We start from the raw sequence: 12,904 nt of genomic DNA, 5'->3' as shown, positions 1-12,904 counted from the left end.
TACAACTTTCTTAGTTTTATGGCTTTGGGATATTATCAAAGAGCACAACTAATGACTAATGAGCTATGACTTGCATATTACCAAGTAGCAAGCATAAATGTCACTGATTATCTTACAGTTCTTCCAAGATATTTTTGCTTTTCTTAGAGGATGACTATGAAACAAAATATAAGAACTCTTTACTTACTAATTTAGTGCTAATCTCACAAGACATATTTCTGTTTTTTAAAAAAATTCATCATGATAATTAAATTTCATATTTTCCTGTTTACTAAAACAGCTTTCTACTTTAATGAAATGGTGACTGAGCAATGTTTTTGCACCTGCGTGTGCTAATATCCACCCAACCACTCCCTGCTTTGTAGTTTTGAATTGAATGATTTCCAATCTTCCTATTTTTCCTTAGCCAAAAGTTAAAATTGCTAAAGCACAAAAAAGTGTTTTAAAATGATGCCGAATTACTTTTTTAGTTCCTCAACATTAATGAATCACCTAACATGTATGACTTCAGGAAATGAAAGTTACACTGGACAGGTGGTACCCTCTAGGGAGATGTGAGTGCTTCCAGGGTCCCATCAGGACAATCAGACACAGATCACTCACAGTCCTTGGTCACTCACAGTAAGGGAGATTGCTTCTGTGACAGTCTGGTGATGTGCTTCAGGCATTCCTTAGGTGGTTCTTCAAGATTAGTTCTGGTCTCTTCAGAATCAGGTTTCACATAATCCCATCCAGTAGCTGGGAAATCAATCTAAAACAGAGAAATGGTTTGCTATTTACTAAACGTGTATTCAAGCACACTATTCATTTAATATTATCTATTCAAGATATATAGAAACCACATGAAAGAATACTATTTTTTGTGCTATGTATTGCTTTAATGTCATTTTAAAAGAATCATTAGCGTTGGGAGTGGTGTTAATTCTTACAGATATTGTATAGATTAATGATCTGTGATGTTAAACATGGGTAACAACAAGGGTTAACAGTCTTATGAATTGTTCATAAGCTAAATATGTTACACTTTTGCTCAATGCTGAAATTATGTCCTTTTACACTTCACTGTCAGTGTCTGCTACAAAGTGAAGAAATCAGAAGATGGTAAACCTGACTTTTTTCATGCAAAGACTGGGGAAAATAAGAGTGACCCTGATGTTCCTAACTCCACAAGACTGTGAGCCATTTTTGGTCAGGAGACTGATCTCTTCTTTGGTAAAGACCTGTTTTGCAAACGCATTATGTAGTCAAACAGAACACTGTTGCCTTGGCCCTATATCTCTGATTTATAGACAGGGTGACCAGGCCTCCTTTTATCCTGACTCAAAGTGCTTTCAATTAAGCCAGGCCTCCATGACCATCTGATCCTAGCAAACAGAATAACAGCTACTGAAAAGAACAAAAGAGCTGGGTGTTTAGTTTCTATATTTTTCTTAAGGTTACAATAATTTTCTTCCATTTTAAAGCCAGGGAATCCACTTAATTTAATATTCCATGCTGAACTATGTTAAGTTAGAATCTTGGAGAAAAATTGAGAAACATTCTAGACTGTGTATTATGGTTTGAAATGCTGTTTAATATAATTCTTATTTATGTGAAAAATTAGCAATTTCATTCTATATTCCCTAATACTTACTGCAATTGTTATTTTTGGCATAATCTTTGTTATTATTTATTAATTATTATTCCAACATGATAAAGGAAAAAAGAAACAGATAAGCTAAATATTACCAAGATGAACCTTGAGAGATTGTGTGATGTACATGGAACCATATGCAGTATTCACAAGTTACATGATATTCTTTTCTTTTAGATTTGTATATTTTATTTGGTCCATATGTATGTTCACTTGTATGTACGTATGTGCACTGTAGCACAGGAGCCCAGAGCGGCCAGAAGAGGGGATCGGATCCCCTGAAACTGGAATTACAGATGATTGTGAGCTGCCATGTGAGTGCTGGGAACCAAATCCAGGTCCTCTGCAAGAGCAGCCAGTGCCCTTAACTGTCACATCATCTCTCCATGTTATTCTTTATGTAGCCAGAGATTTTTAAGCACATGGAGCAAAAGCAGATGAGCAGTATTTAATGAAGTAGTGCAGTTTTATGTCAGCCTGGAGTAAGTGGTAGGGTGGATGAAGAAATTACAGATTGAGGTCGAGCATATCCAGCCAACCTTCTGCTGGTTCCCCACTCAGCTTCTGTGGCTAGTGCTCCCATGAACTGCCATTGATGTGCATGTTGTCATTTGCAGGAAAATGGATACAATTAGTTCAAACTAAGCAAATGAATTCAGTCTCAAAAAGGCAAATATCACAAGTATTTTATTTGTGGAACTTAGATTTTATATAGACACATAATATATATACACATAATTATTATATGATGGAATTATATATATTATATGAGGGAATATATATATATATATATGAGACAGAAAATTAGACCTGAAGCTATTTAGGGGACCAAAGGGGAGTAATGCTAGAAGGAGGGGGTAAAAAGGAAAGAAAAAGGAAAGGATGATGGGATGCCTTGGGAGGATATGCTCAAAGCACATTATACACTTCCATAAAAAGTCTTTATGAAAAGCTGGAACTATGTAAAATGAATATCCCCCCATAAAAATATTAGCCCTGTACACAAATCGATGGTACATTTTTGTTGTATTTTACTTAAGTAGTTTTTTTTATTTCTAATAAAGGAATGATGCCTGTCATTAAATCAACTTTTAGTGCATTAGAAAGATAAGCAGCTCCTGACTCAAGAGTCACTGATAACAGAAAATATCAGACTTTCTCCCAGTTGCCTTTTGTTGTGCATAGAGAAGCTCTCCCAGAGAATATATTCATATATTTACCTCTGGCGTACTTTAAAGCACAATGGGTTATGGAAGATAGAAGTTCAGTAGTGCCCATTACCTTCCGAGAGCGAATTGAGAGAAAAAGCACAAATAGCAACAAGTAAAATTGGGAACAGTAAGTGCATTTCACCCCAAAGCTGTGCTGCAAACTAGTAGGAGCCAACACATGGGTTGGTTCCTTTTTCTTCCATAGCACTGGCTGAGTTAAGCCTGGCCTTATCTCACAATTTATTTTTATTTTTATTTTTTGAATTATTATTTATTTTTATTTATTTATTTTTACACCCACTTCCCAGTTGTCACCCTCCCATAGCCTCCCTCCCCCGACTAGAGCCCTTATACTCTGATATCCCTGCTACTGTCCGCTGTGTTGTCGGCACCCCAGCCAGTCCCCACTACTTGCCCTTCTGATGAATCTAGTCAGTCTATCTAGAGGTCTTTGTTTTTGGGGGGGGGGTCAGCTGTTCCTCATCTAGCGGTAATCAGTTGTCAATATTCCTTTGGATAAGATTGGGATCTGCTGTTCATTTTCCCAGTTCTAACATTCCGGGAGATCTCTTCAAATGTCTCCATTGTGCTATGACAATTGTTTGTTATATTATTTTTTTAAACATACTTTTATTGAATTTTTGTGGATTTTATATGTTTCATCTTAATCATATTTAGCTCCCCTTTCCTATCTGTACCCCCCCCACGTCCCACCCATAAATCTTCATGCATTCTGTCATATATGTTAAGGCCTATGGAGTCAAGTTTGTGTACCTAGATGTCCCTCAGTGTTAGTTCATTCACTGGAGCCTGATCAGTCTAACTAGCGTCACCCCCTTAAAGAAGATCAATTCTTCCTTACCCATCAACGATCAGTTGCTAATAGCTCCTCCCCAAAGTTGTGCTCTTCCTGCCCACTTTTTCAGTCTATGCTGGTTTTTGTCTGATTGAGTTTGCACGGGTCTTGTACATGCTGTCACCATTGCTGTAAGTTCATATGTACAAGGTCCCAGAAGCCTGGAGGACTATTTCTTAAGGTTCACGTACCTCCTTCCCTGGATCTTACAATCTTTATTCTCCCTCTTCTGCAATGGTCTCTGAGCCCTGCGTGGGTGAAGCTTAATATAGGAGTCCTGCCCAGGGACCCACATTCTGCAGTCTCTTTTTCTTTAATTTTGGTCAGGTGGGGCCTTTTGTGATCATTGCCATCTGTTGCATGAGGAAGCTTCACTGATGAGAGTTGAGAGATGTGTTAGTGTTCTCTCTACCCCTTGTTGCACTATGTTCTGTGAGCCTTAGGTGTGGAGGTTTCATTGTAGATGTGTCACTTAGGGTTGGGCATCTCACAGGCGTATATTCTCTGTGTGTGACCAGCTATGGAACTTTGTAATAGTCTCCATCTCTTGCAACGTTCTTGCGTCAAGTATGAGGATATGCTTCAAATTTTAAGAACAAGAAACATGAGGTCTTTCCATTGGGGTAAGGAAAATTCTCAAACATTCTATCTTCTAATTCCTACTCCTGAACTCATGTGGATATTGAGTTCCTGTGTTCTGCCTGTCCATCCTACTCCACTTCCTGTCCTCATCCTTTCCCACTTGCATTTGGCCACCATGGTTCCTACCATGACATCATGAGTCAGAATTGCTTTTGAAGGAATCATTGTGAATGTCCCTGGTGACTATGGTCCACAACCAAGCCCATTCAGTGTGATTGGGCTAGGTCTGGCTCAGCCATGATAAATCAGTTTAATCCAAGAAGAATTCCATTCAGGACTGTGGATGCCCTTAGGGAATCATGTAGGTCATGCTTGTTAGACCACAGTGCTTTAAAAATATTTTATTTATTATTTCTATTTTACGTGTATGAGTGTATTGCCTGCATGTATATGAGTGCACCCGTGTCATGCAATGCCTTGGAGGTCAGAAGAGGGCTTCGGATTCCCCTGGAATTGAAGTTAAGGATTGTTCATAGCTGCCATATGGGTTCTGGGAATTGAACCAGGGACCTCTGCAAGAACAGTCAGTGTTCTTAACTGCTGAGCCATTTCTCCAGCCCCTAGGCCACAGATTTTTTTACCATTCAGAGGAAGGAAGAGAGGGAAAAAGGGAGGGAAGAAAGGAGGGATGGAGGGAGGAAGGGAGGGAAGGTGGAAGGGAGGGAGGGAGACAGGGAGGGAGAGAAGAAAACTGCTAAGTAGGTTACAATCACAGTAAACTGAAGGATTTGTAAAAGGGGGACCTGGATTGTGCTTTGGGGTGACGGGAAAGAGCTTCTTTGCTCTTTTAATAATCAAAATGTAGTGTGTCCTAAGAGTTTGGTATCAATGACAAGATTGCTGCCTCTCCCCAGTATCTTTGACAATAGAAAAATGAACACAAAAAACTATTAGAAAAGGTAAAGTGCTATGAGAGCATGAGGAGGTAAGATCTGAGAGCTAGAAGCCTCTCTTAATAAAAGGAAGAACTCTACATTTTGATATTCAGGCTCAGAAAAGTGGACCAAAGAGCTGAGGCTAAAAATGTCTGTGGGGAGAAAACATCTGTGGATTCCATTATTACAGTGATCAGAAAAACAGACATTTATTATTACTTTAATGCTCTATTCCAGGTACTGTGCTGGATGCTAGGGATCAAATTAGACAAGTTCCACCAGCGAGCTCTCAATCACTGGGAAGAAATATAGCATGGTACATATGCTGATCAAAATGTTCTTGGGTATCACGTGAACATAGCAGCGGGCCTTTAACTTTGCACAGGTTAGGAAGTGAGTAGGAGGTGTGGAATAAACCTAGAGGAGAGTCCACCACTGCAGACTGTAGATGAATGCCATTTATACACAGCCACAGGAGGACCAGGCAGTGGATGGAGAAGGGAAGGTATATTTCAGAGAGGGAAAATATCCATGTTGCGTATGAGGTAAAGGTGAGACGGCACATGTCACAGACTACATTTTCCAAAGTTTCAGGACCTTGAAGAGTCAAACAGCAGTTGTAAAGAGAAGGAACCAGAGAAGGGCAAGTGTAGAGTTTGACTTCTGTCTTCTAGGTAGTGCTGAATGGCAAAATATCTAAACAGCCGAGTGGCGTTTCAGATTGGAGATCTAGAAGGGTCATCCTGTGACTTCTTAGATTTGTATTAGACCCAAAGCGAAGTTATATTGAGGCTCAGTGGCTAAGGAACTTTCTGGGCAAGCATGAAGACCTGAGTTCAAATCCCCAGCACTTATGTATAGAGATGGAGGTGGCTCTGGGTGCCTGTAACCACAGCACCTTGCAAAAGGGAAGCAGAGAGAAAAGGCAGAGACAGGGATTTCTGGAGCCTGCAGGCCACAAGCATAGCTCCAAGTTCAATGAGAGATCCAGGCACAAGGGAATAAGGTACAGAGTGAGAGAAGAGGGGCTGATGTCTTCCTCTGGCCTCCAAATGCATGCATGTACTAGCACATGTATGTGTACGCATGCACACACACAGACATTCAAACACAAATACCCCAAACCAGCCTACACTGAAAGCTTACTAGGCAAGCAAGTGAACTCATGTAATATAGAAGGAGATGGCTAACTACAGAAGAGGAAAGGATCTGAGAGGACATCGTGAAAGAAAAGAGGACATAAGAAGGTAGGATACGGGATGAATTGGGATGGGTAGAAACAGGAAGGGGTAAAGAAAACAGGAAGAAATGGGTGGACATAAAGAATTCATGGGGCAGTTGGGCACGCATGGTGGCACACACATGCAATCCCAGTACTTGGGAGGTGAAGGCAGACAGAAGGGTTAGCAGTTCAAGGTCTAGCTTGGGCTAAAGGAGACCTTGTAGGAAAACAAGAACAAAACACCACCACCACCATTGATAACAATGAATGAAAACAAGGCAGGAGGTCAATGTAATTTTGGGAAGGGTGGGCCCAGTTGACACATGCTGTGTTCGAAGCTGTGAGTAGGATTCAGATGGGAGTTCCAGGGAGCATATACCTGCAGTCATCTGAAGCCTGTGGTGTGAAAGAAGCTGTAGAAATACACTCAGAAGAGGCCTTGCCAATATACCAGGAAGAAAGCCTAGAAACGTGGGAGAGTGGCAATTCTGCTGCTTAGTATGTATCTAGGAGGCATAAAAACATGTCCACACAGGACATCCAAGGCAGCAGAATTTTTAATAACTAAAAGGTGGAAATGGCCTACATGTATATCTACTAAAGAATGAATTAATTCAAGATGGTAAATCCACATAATGTTTTATCAGTCAGCAGGAAGGAAAGAACACAGTGCTACAACCTGAATGAGCTTTGAGCATATTTTCCTACATGAGAGGCATTAGTTAGAAATAATTCTGCTTGAGGAGATGCTGAGAATAAGGAATCCTTAGAGATGGAACCTCCTTTAGGGGATGGTCAGGCCTGGGAAGGACAGGAGCATACACAGGAAGTGGTAGCTAATGGATATGAAAGTTTCTTTATTGAGGTGGTGAAATGATCTAAAGTTGACTCTGATGTTACTTGAATATATCTATGAAAATACTAAAAAAGTTTTTAAATTGAACTTTTGTACATTTCATACAAGAGTTCTTAATCAAATTAAATTCCCCTCAGAACCCCATCCCTGATTAGACACAGAGTACATGCGTCTGAGAGCTGCTCAGTCCTAGGTGCCATATCTACAGTGGAACCTCTATACCTAAGACTCATTGAACACAGCAGAACTGGGATAGAGAGAAAACTAGTACACCCTCAACTCTCACCAGTGAAGCTTCCTTATACAACAGAGTGTAATGCACACTAAAAACTTTTGAATGAATATTTGAACAGGAGAATTGCATGATGTATGAAATATCACAATATGCCTTTTAAGTATGCACAAGTGTGGGTCAAGGACAAGTTTTAAGAAAGTAGTTTAAGATGATGCACATGAAATGATCACCATCCTCATCAGTACACATTATGTTGATGTACTTAGTTACCTACCACACAGCATCACAACTGAATCATAATTACTAAATAGTTAAAAATAAAAAAAAGTGGCTTATATCTCAATGAGGCTGTTTTAGAGTAGCAAGGGGCAACAGACTGAGTCCCGGAGAACTATCCCCACTGTGGGCATCAGAAGGAGCCTTGGGTACAGATACAGAAAAATGTGCGAGGAGAAACAGCGGACAGGAACCAAACGGGTGGAGGGGGATCTTGTTCAGCTACAGAGAGGAGAGAATGGGAAGTCAGAGACAGCAGATAGGACCAGGACTCAATACCACCTCCGGACTTGCACCTAGGATTGACAGGCCATCTGACCAAATCAAGTACAGTGAAATCAAGAAAGAATATAGTGAATGCCTGTATTGATGGCGGCAGGGGTGAGGATGCTGTTGCAGAATAGAACCAGAACAGTGCCACCGCACAGGAAATGAGTCTGCTCTTAGCTCTTAAAAATATAGGCTGAGAGACAGCTGTTTGTGACATGCTTGCCTTGCATGTTTGAAGACCTGAGTTCAATTCCCTGAACCTATTTAAAAAATGCAATGTGTTGGTTTGTGCCTGTGATTCCAGTACTGGGAACATGGAGACAGGCAGATCCCTGGGCTCACCAGTCAGTCTAGTCTAATTGGCCAGCTCAGGATGACGAGAGACAGTGTCTCCATGAACAAGGTGTGTGGGTCCTGAAGAGTGACACCAGGCCAGGCATGCTGGCATACACCTTTAATCCCAGCACATGGGAGGCACAGGCAGGAAGAACTCTGTGAGATCGAGGCTAGCCTGATCTACATAGAGAGCTCCAGGGCAGCTGAAGCTAAGAATGCTACTCAGGACTCAGCCCTCCACACAACTGTGCACATATGCACATCTCCCCCCGCCCCCTGCCCCCACATACACACAACACACAGCCTAAAAGGTCTTCTACTGGATCACATTAGGGCAGAAACTTGCTGAACTTGCTTCCCTTCCTTTGTCCACTGCTTTTGGTCAGGTCATCAATCTTAGTACCTGACAACAGTTATTTACTGACGAACCATTTTCTGTGACTTATCACATCTCTGTCATACTGGGATTGCTATGCTGTGGCAACTACTCATATGGTGACAAAACTTATAATACTATCCTTTTAATGCTCAGCAGTGAGAAAGGAATGCTGGGGCACCTTGTTCAAGGTCATGAGGATTTCCATTCGAGCTAAGGCTGTCGTATGGAGTCCTCTACTCTCAGTCCGACATCTTTCTCTGATAGTCATCCTTTTTCCCTAAAACCCTAAACCAGGCTCTGGTTCCAGAACTTGTTTTCAATTTCCTTACTGCTTCCTAATTACACACACACACACACACACACACACACACACACACGTGTGTGTGTGTATGTGTGTGTGTGTGTGTGTGAAGGTGTGCATGTGTTTGGAGGTCAGAGGACTCCTTCAGATGTCATTCCTCAGGCATTACTTTGTTTTGAGGCAGGGTCTCTCACTGACTTGGAATTTGCTGACTCAAATGGCCACTCAGGATAGCCAGTGAGTCTCAGGCAGCTGTTCCCCTCCAAGTACTGAGAATATGAGCTTGTGCCATTATGTCAGGTTGTTTTTTTATATATGGGTTCAAGGGATGCACTTTACCAACAGAGCCAGTCCTCAGAAATCAATAGTTGGGGCTGGAGAGATGGCTAGGAGGTTAACAGCACTGGCTGTTCTTGCAGAACTGAGTTCAGTTCCCAGCATCCACATGACAGCTAACAACCACCCAGAACTCCAGTTCCAGGGGAGCTGATGCCCTCTTCTGGCCTCTGTGGGCATTGTTCACACGTGATGAACTTAAGTACATGCAGGGAAAAGTGTCACATACATAAACTAAAACTTTTTAAAGATGTAATATAATAGAAAATTTCTTGCCTGTGTATATAGTAGAAAAGTCTAAACGGTCATTTGGATTCTTAGAATCATTAAAGATATCAATATTGATTCATTCAGTAACAAGCTACTTTTCACTATAACACAATGGCAAGCATGCAAGAAATTTGCCACTTTAAATCTAAAATTTGGTAATTTCTGCCTCCTAAGCATGGAGAATATTGATCAAATTTATGGTGGATTTCCTTTTTTGAATATAAATATTTATTTGTGCCTTGTTACATCTTGGCATCTGTCAATCAGTCATCAGATAGCAAGTGTCTGTAACGTACCAAGATCTAAACAGAATTGCCTCTCTTGTCATTATGATGATGATGATGCAAAGTGGTGCTTTAGCTGCCTTCTTGAAGCGCTTTTCTCTGTCCTCTTGGGAAGCTGCATTTTTATAGGACTTAATGTCTTTTCCAGTTTCAACATCTTTCTGGGCACATTTCCAAACTTTCTCCCTTGTGTTCCTCATGCCACATCTGAGGATTTGAGTTCCTTGAGCTCAGTGAGCTTCCTTGTTCCCTGAGAACATTGGACCACATGTGGAGACGTTTCACTGATAGAACAGGGGAGGTGCCACTGGTACTAAGTGATTAGGGGTCAGGTATGCTGCTGAGCATCTTAGAGTGCACAGTCATGGGACCACAAAGAATAATCGAGTCCAAATTTGCCAGTGTGGACAAACTGTATTCCCAAGGGTGCTATTCTTGTAGAAATGGAAAGTCTACAGTCTCTGCATATCTAGATGGCAGCATGTCCATGTTAGAAGTCTCTAAGTAATGTGATAGATGACAACCATGAGGTCTGTCAGGAAAAAGAACCAAAGCCTAGAGTCACTGGACACTCTTCCTTCATGATCACAAATCAGAGAGTAGATAGCCTCTAGGGCAAAAAAGAATGAAAATTGGTTTTTGCTCTCAATTTCTATCACACTACTCAGCTAGTCAGTTAATAAAGGGGTGATAGACTGTAAGGAAAAATGACAGTGTGAAGGTAGGTGTAAGGTGCTGCGGTATTAACATCCACCAGTGATTGTCTTTAGACAGTAGAAAGAAAAAGGAATAAAAATATTTTATTTGTTGTTTTTATTTTATGTGTATGAGTCCATTGCCTGCATGTGTATAAGTGCACCTGTGTCATGCAAGGCCCGCGGAGATCAGAAGAAGGCATTGGAACCCCTGGAACTGGAGTTATGGATGGTTAGCAGCCATGTGGGTGCTGGGAATCGAACCCAGGTCCTTTGCAAGAGCAGTCAGTACTCTTAACTGCTGAGCCATCTCCAGCCCCAAGAACATTGAATATACATAAAGAGAACATTAGTGGCAATACTCCATTGCTGTCTCCTTCATCATCCTTGTTTGATGGAGAAATGGCTCAAAATTGCTGTTTTACAATCTGAGAGAAATGTGCTTTGAAAGTACTGAGTACACAACGAAGAATGCAGGGGTGATACCAGTCCTAGCTGCGGGAAGACAAGTCATTAAAATGTGTGGTCCGGGAAGAAATTGTCTCTGTAATTGGCTACCAAGCTACTTATCAACCAACATTTGCTGCACACACTTTAATTTCATGTCTTGGCACTTACCTGCAGGGTCAGCTGTGTTGGCTGACTTCCATCCCACACTCCTGGAGCTATCATTTCTATGGGAGGCTCACTCTGCAATGTCATGCTAAATAGCATAGACCCAAGAATGGGTTTTCTGTAAAAGAAAGTACATGCAGACAGACAAGAGTCACTTGAAGAGGAACGCTATCTGTGTCTGTACAAGTTTTCTTTTGGAATGTAAACCATCAGCTACTTGGGGTTTCATTCAGTAGCAAAGAAAGAAATAGACTATTCCACAAGCCCAGACACTGGGATTGACAGCTCATTACTAATATAACTCATGGATAGCTATTTTCATAAATATCTGCATTTATTTTTCACATGTGAATATTATTCCTATAACAATTTCTAACAGGTAGCATTTATTAGTAATGGTTGTCTATAGTGATGGCTAAGTGGAACTAAAAATCTCAGGTTTGTTCTCTTGGATTTATGGCTGCCTTAACTCAGTAAAGATAGTATAATCTGCAGAACATGGTTTGGCTCCATGAAGAGTCTGAATTCCTTGGGTATTCAAACATTCTAAATTTATAGGAAATCAAGATTTAAGTCAGTACAGCATATGAGCTGCAGAATTAAAATAGTTGTGGGACTTCACAGGGGAAATGTTCCTTCACATATAAATAGAAAGATTATTCATATTCAGAATATTTAAAATCGGTTGTAAATTACCATAGTAAATGGGAGTCCTACAAGAAACACTTAACTAGGGAAGAATTCATCAACGGTTTTAATGGTGGCAATATTACCCAAATTCACAGATCTTTATGCAACTTTACCAAAAAATCATGTTTGTCCATGTATACAAATCTGATTATTGTTAACACATTGCAGTGGTAACTAAGAACGGTATTTGGTTTTAATATACTGAATTGAAAATGTAGAACTGAAAGTTAACAAAATTAAATTTATACTTAAAAATCTTTAAATCATCTTTTCAATAACAATATCTAATTTCGTCTTGTCATTTAACAGATTCAATATATAAGGAAAACAAATTTATCAAATCAATCTTTACAGGCTTAGTATTTTTTTCTTTTGCAGTGATGACCCCCAGGGCCTTGTACATGTCATTCAAACCCTGTACTACTGAACTACTCTTGGAGACAGGGTGTTGCTATGTAGCCCAGTTGTGCCTTGAATTCACAATCCTCCTGTCTCTACTTACTAATTACTGGGATTAGAAGTGTATGTCTACCATATCCATCAGATCTTAATCTTTCTAAGTCCTTCCTTCTTTGTTAGTTCCTATTCCGAAATTACTGCTGGAAAGTACCTGTCCAAAAAAACCCCATAATCTGCCATCATTATTGGGTAGATTTTTTATTTTATAAAAAACCCCATAATCTGCCATCATTATTGGGGAGATTTTTTATTTTATTTTATTATGTTTATTAGAAGAAGCATTTCATTACAACAGCATTAACCTATTCTATAACATTTTTCTGAGCTAGGGTACATCTCTTTCAAAATTGGCTGTACATTTCTAGGTTTACAGATGAATTATTACGCTTATATAATCTTTTACTCATTATAAACTCTATAAGACATAAAATTAAATAAGGTTTTAACCTTTAAAAAAGATCTC

At 40.1% G+C, this 12,904-nt stretch overlaps 1 protein-coding gene across 4 annotated transcripts in view; it reads right to left on the bottom strand.

The window, feature by feature from the left end:
* The window catches only part of Pik3c2g (phosphatidylinositol-4-phosphate 3-kinase catalytic subunit type 2 gamma), a 402,869-nt gene that overhangs the window by 243,453 nt on the left and 146,512 nt on the right, over positions 1-12,904 (bottom strand). For all 4 annotated transcript variants that reach the window (XM_029563391.1, XM_029563392.1, XM_029563394.1 and 1 more), the window contains 2 exons: positions 11,296-11,410; positions 621-751 (listed from right to left, as the gene is read on the bottom strand). In XM_029563391.1, coding sequence (XP_029419251.1) covers positions 621-751; positions 11,296-11,410 — 246 coding nt within the window. The remainder of the gene's footprint in view (positions 1-620; positions 752-11,295; positions 11,411-12,904) is intronic.

Source organism: Nannospalax galili, unplaced genomic scaffold (assembly GCF_000622305.1).
Source record: "Nannospalax galili isolate Female #2095 unplaced genomic scaffold, S.galili_v1.0 scaffold1230, whole genome shotgun sequence".
Taxonomy (NCBI): Eukaryota; Metazoa; Chordata; class Mammalia; order Rodentia; family Spalacidae; genus Nannospalax; species Nannospalax galili.
This window is presented reverse-complemented; position numbering and strand designations above follow the sequence as displayed.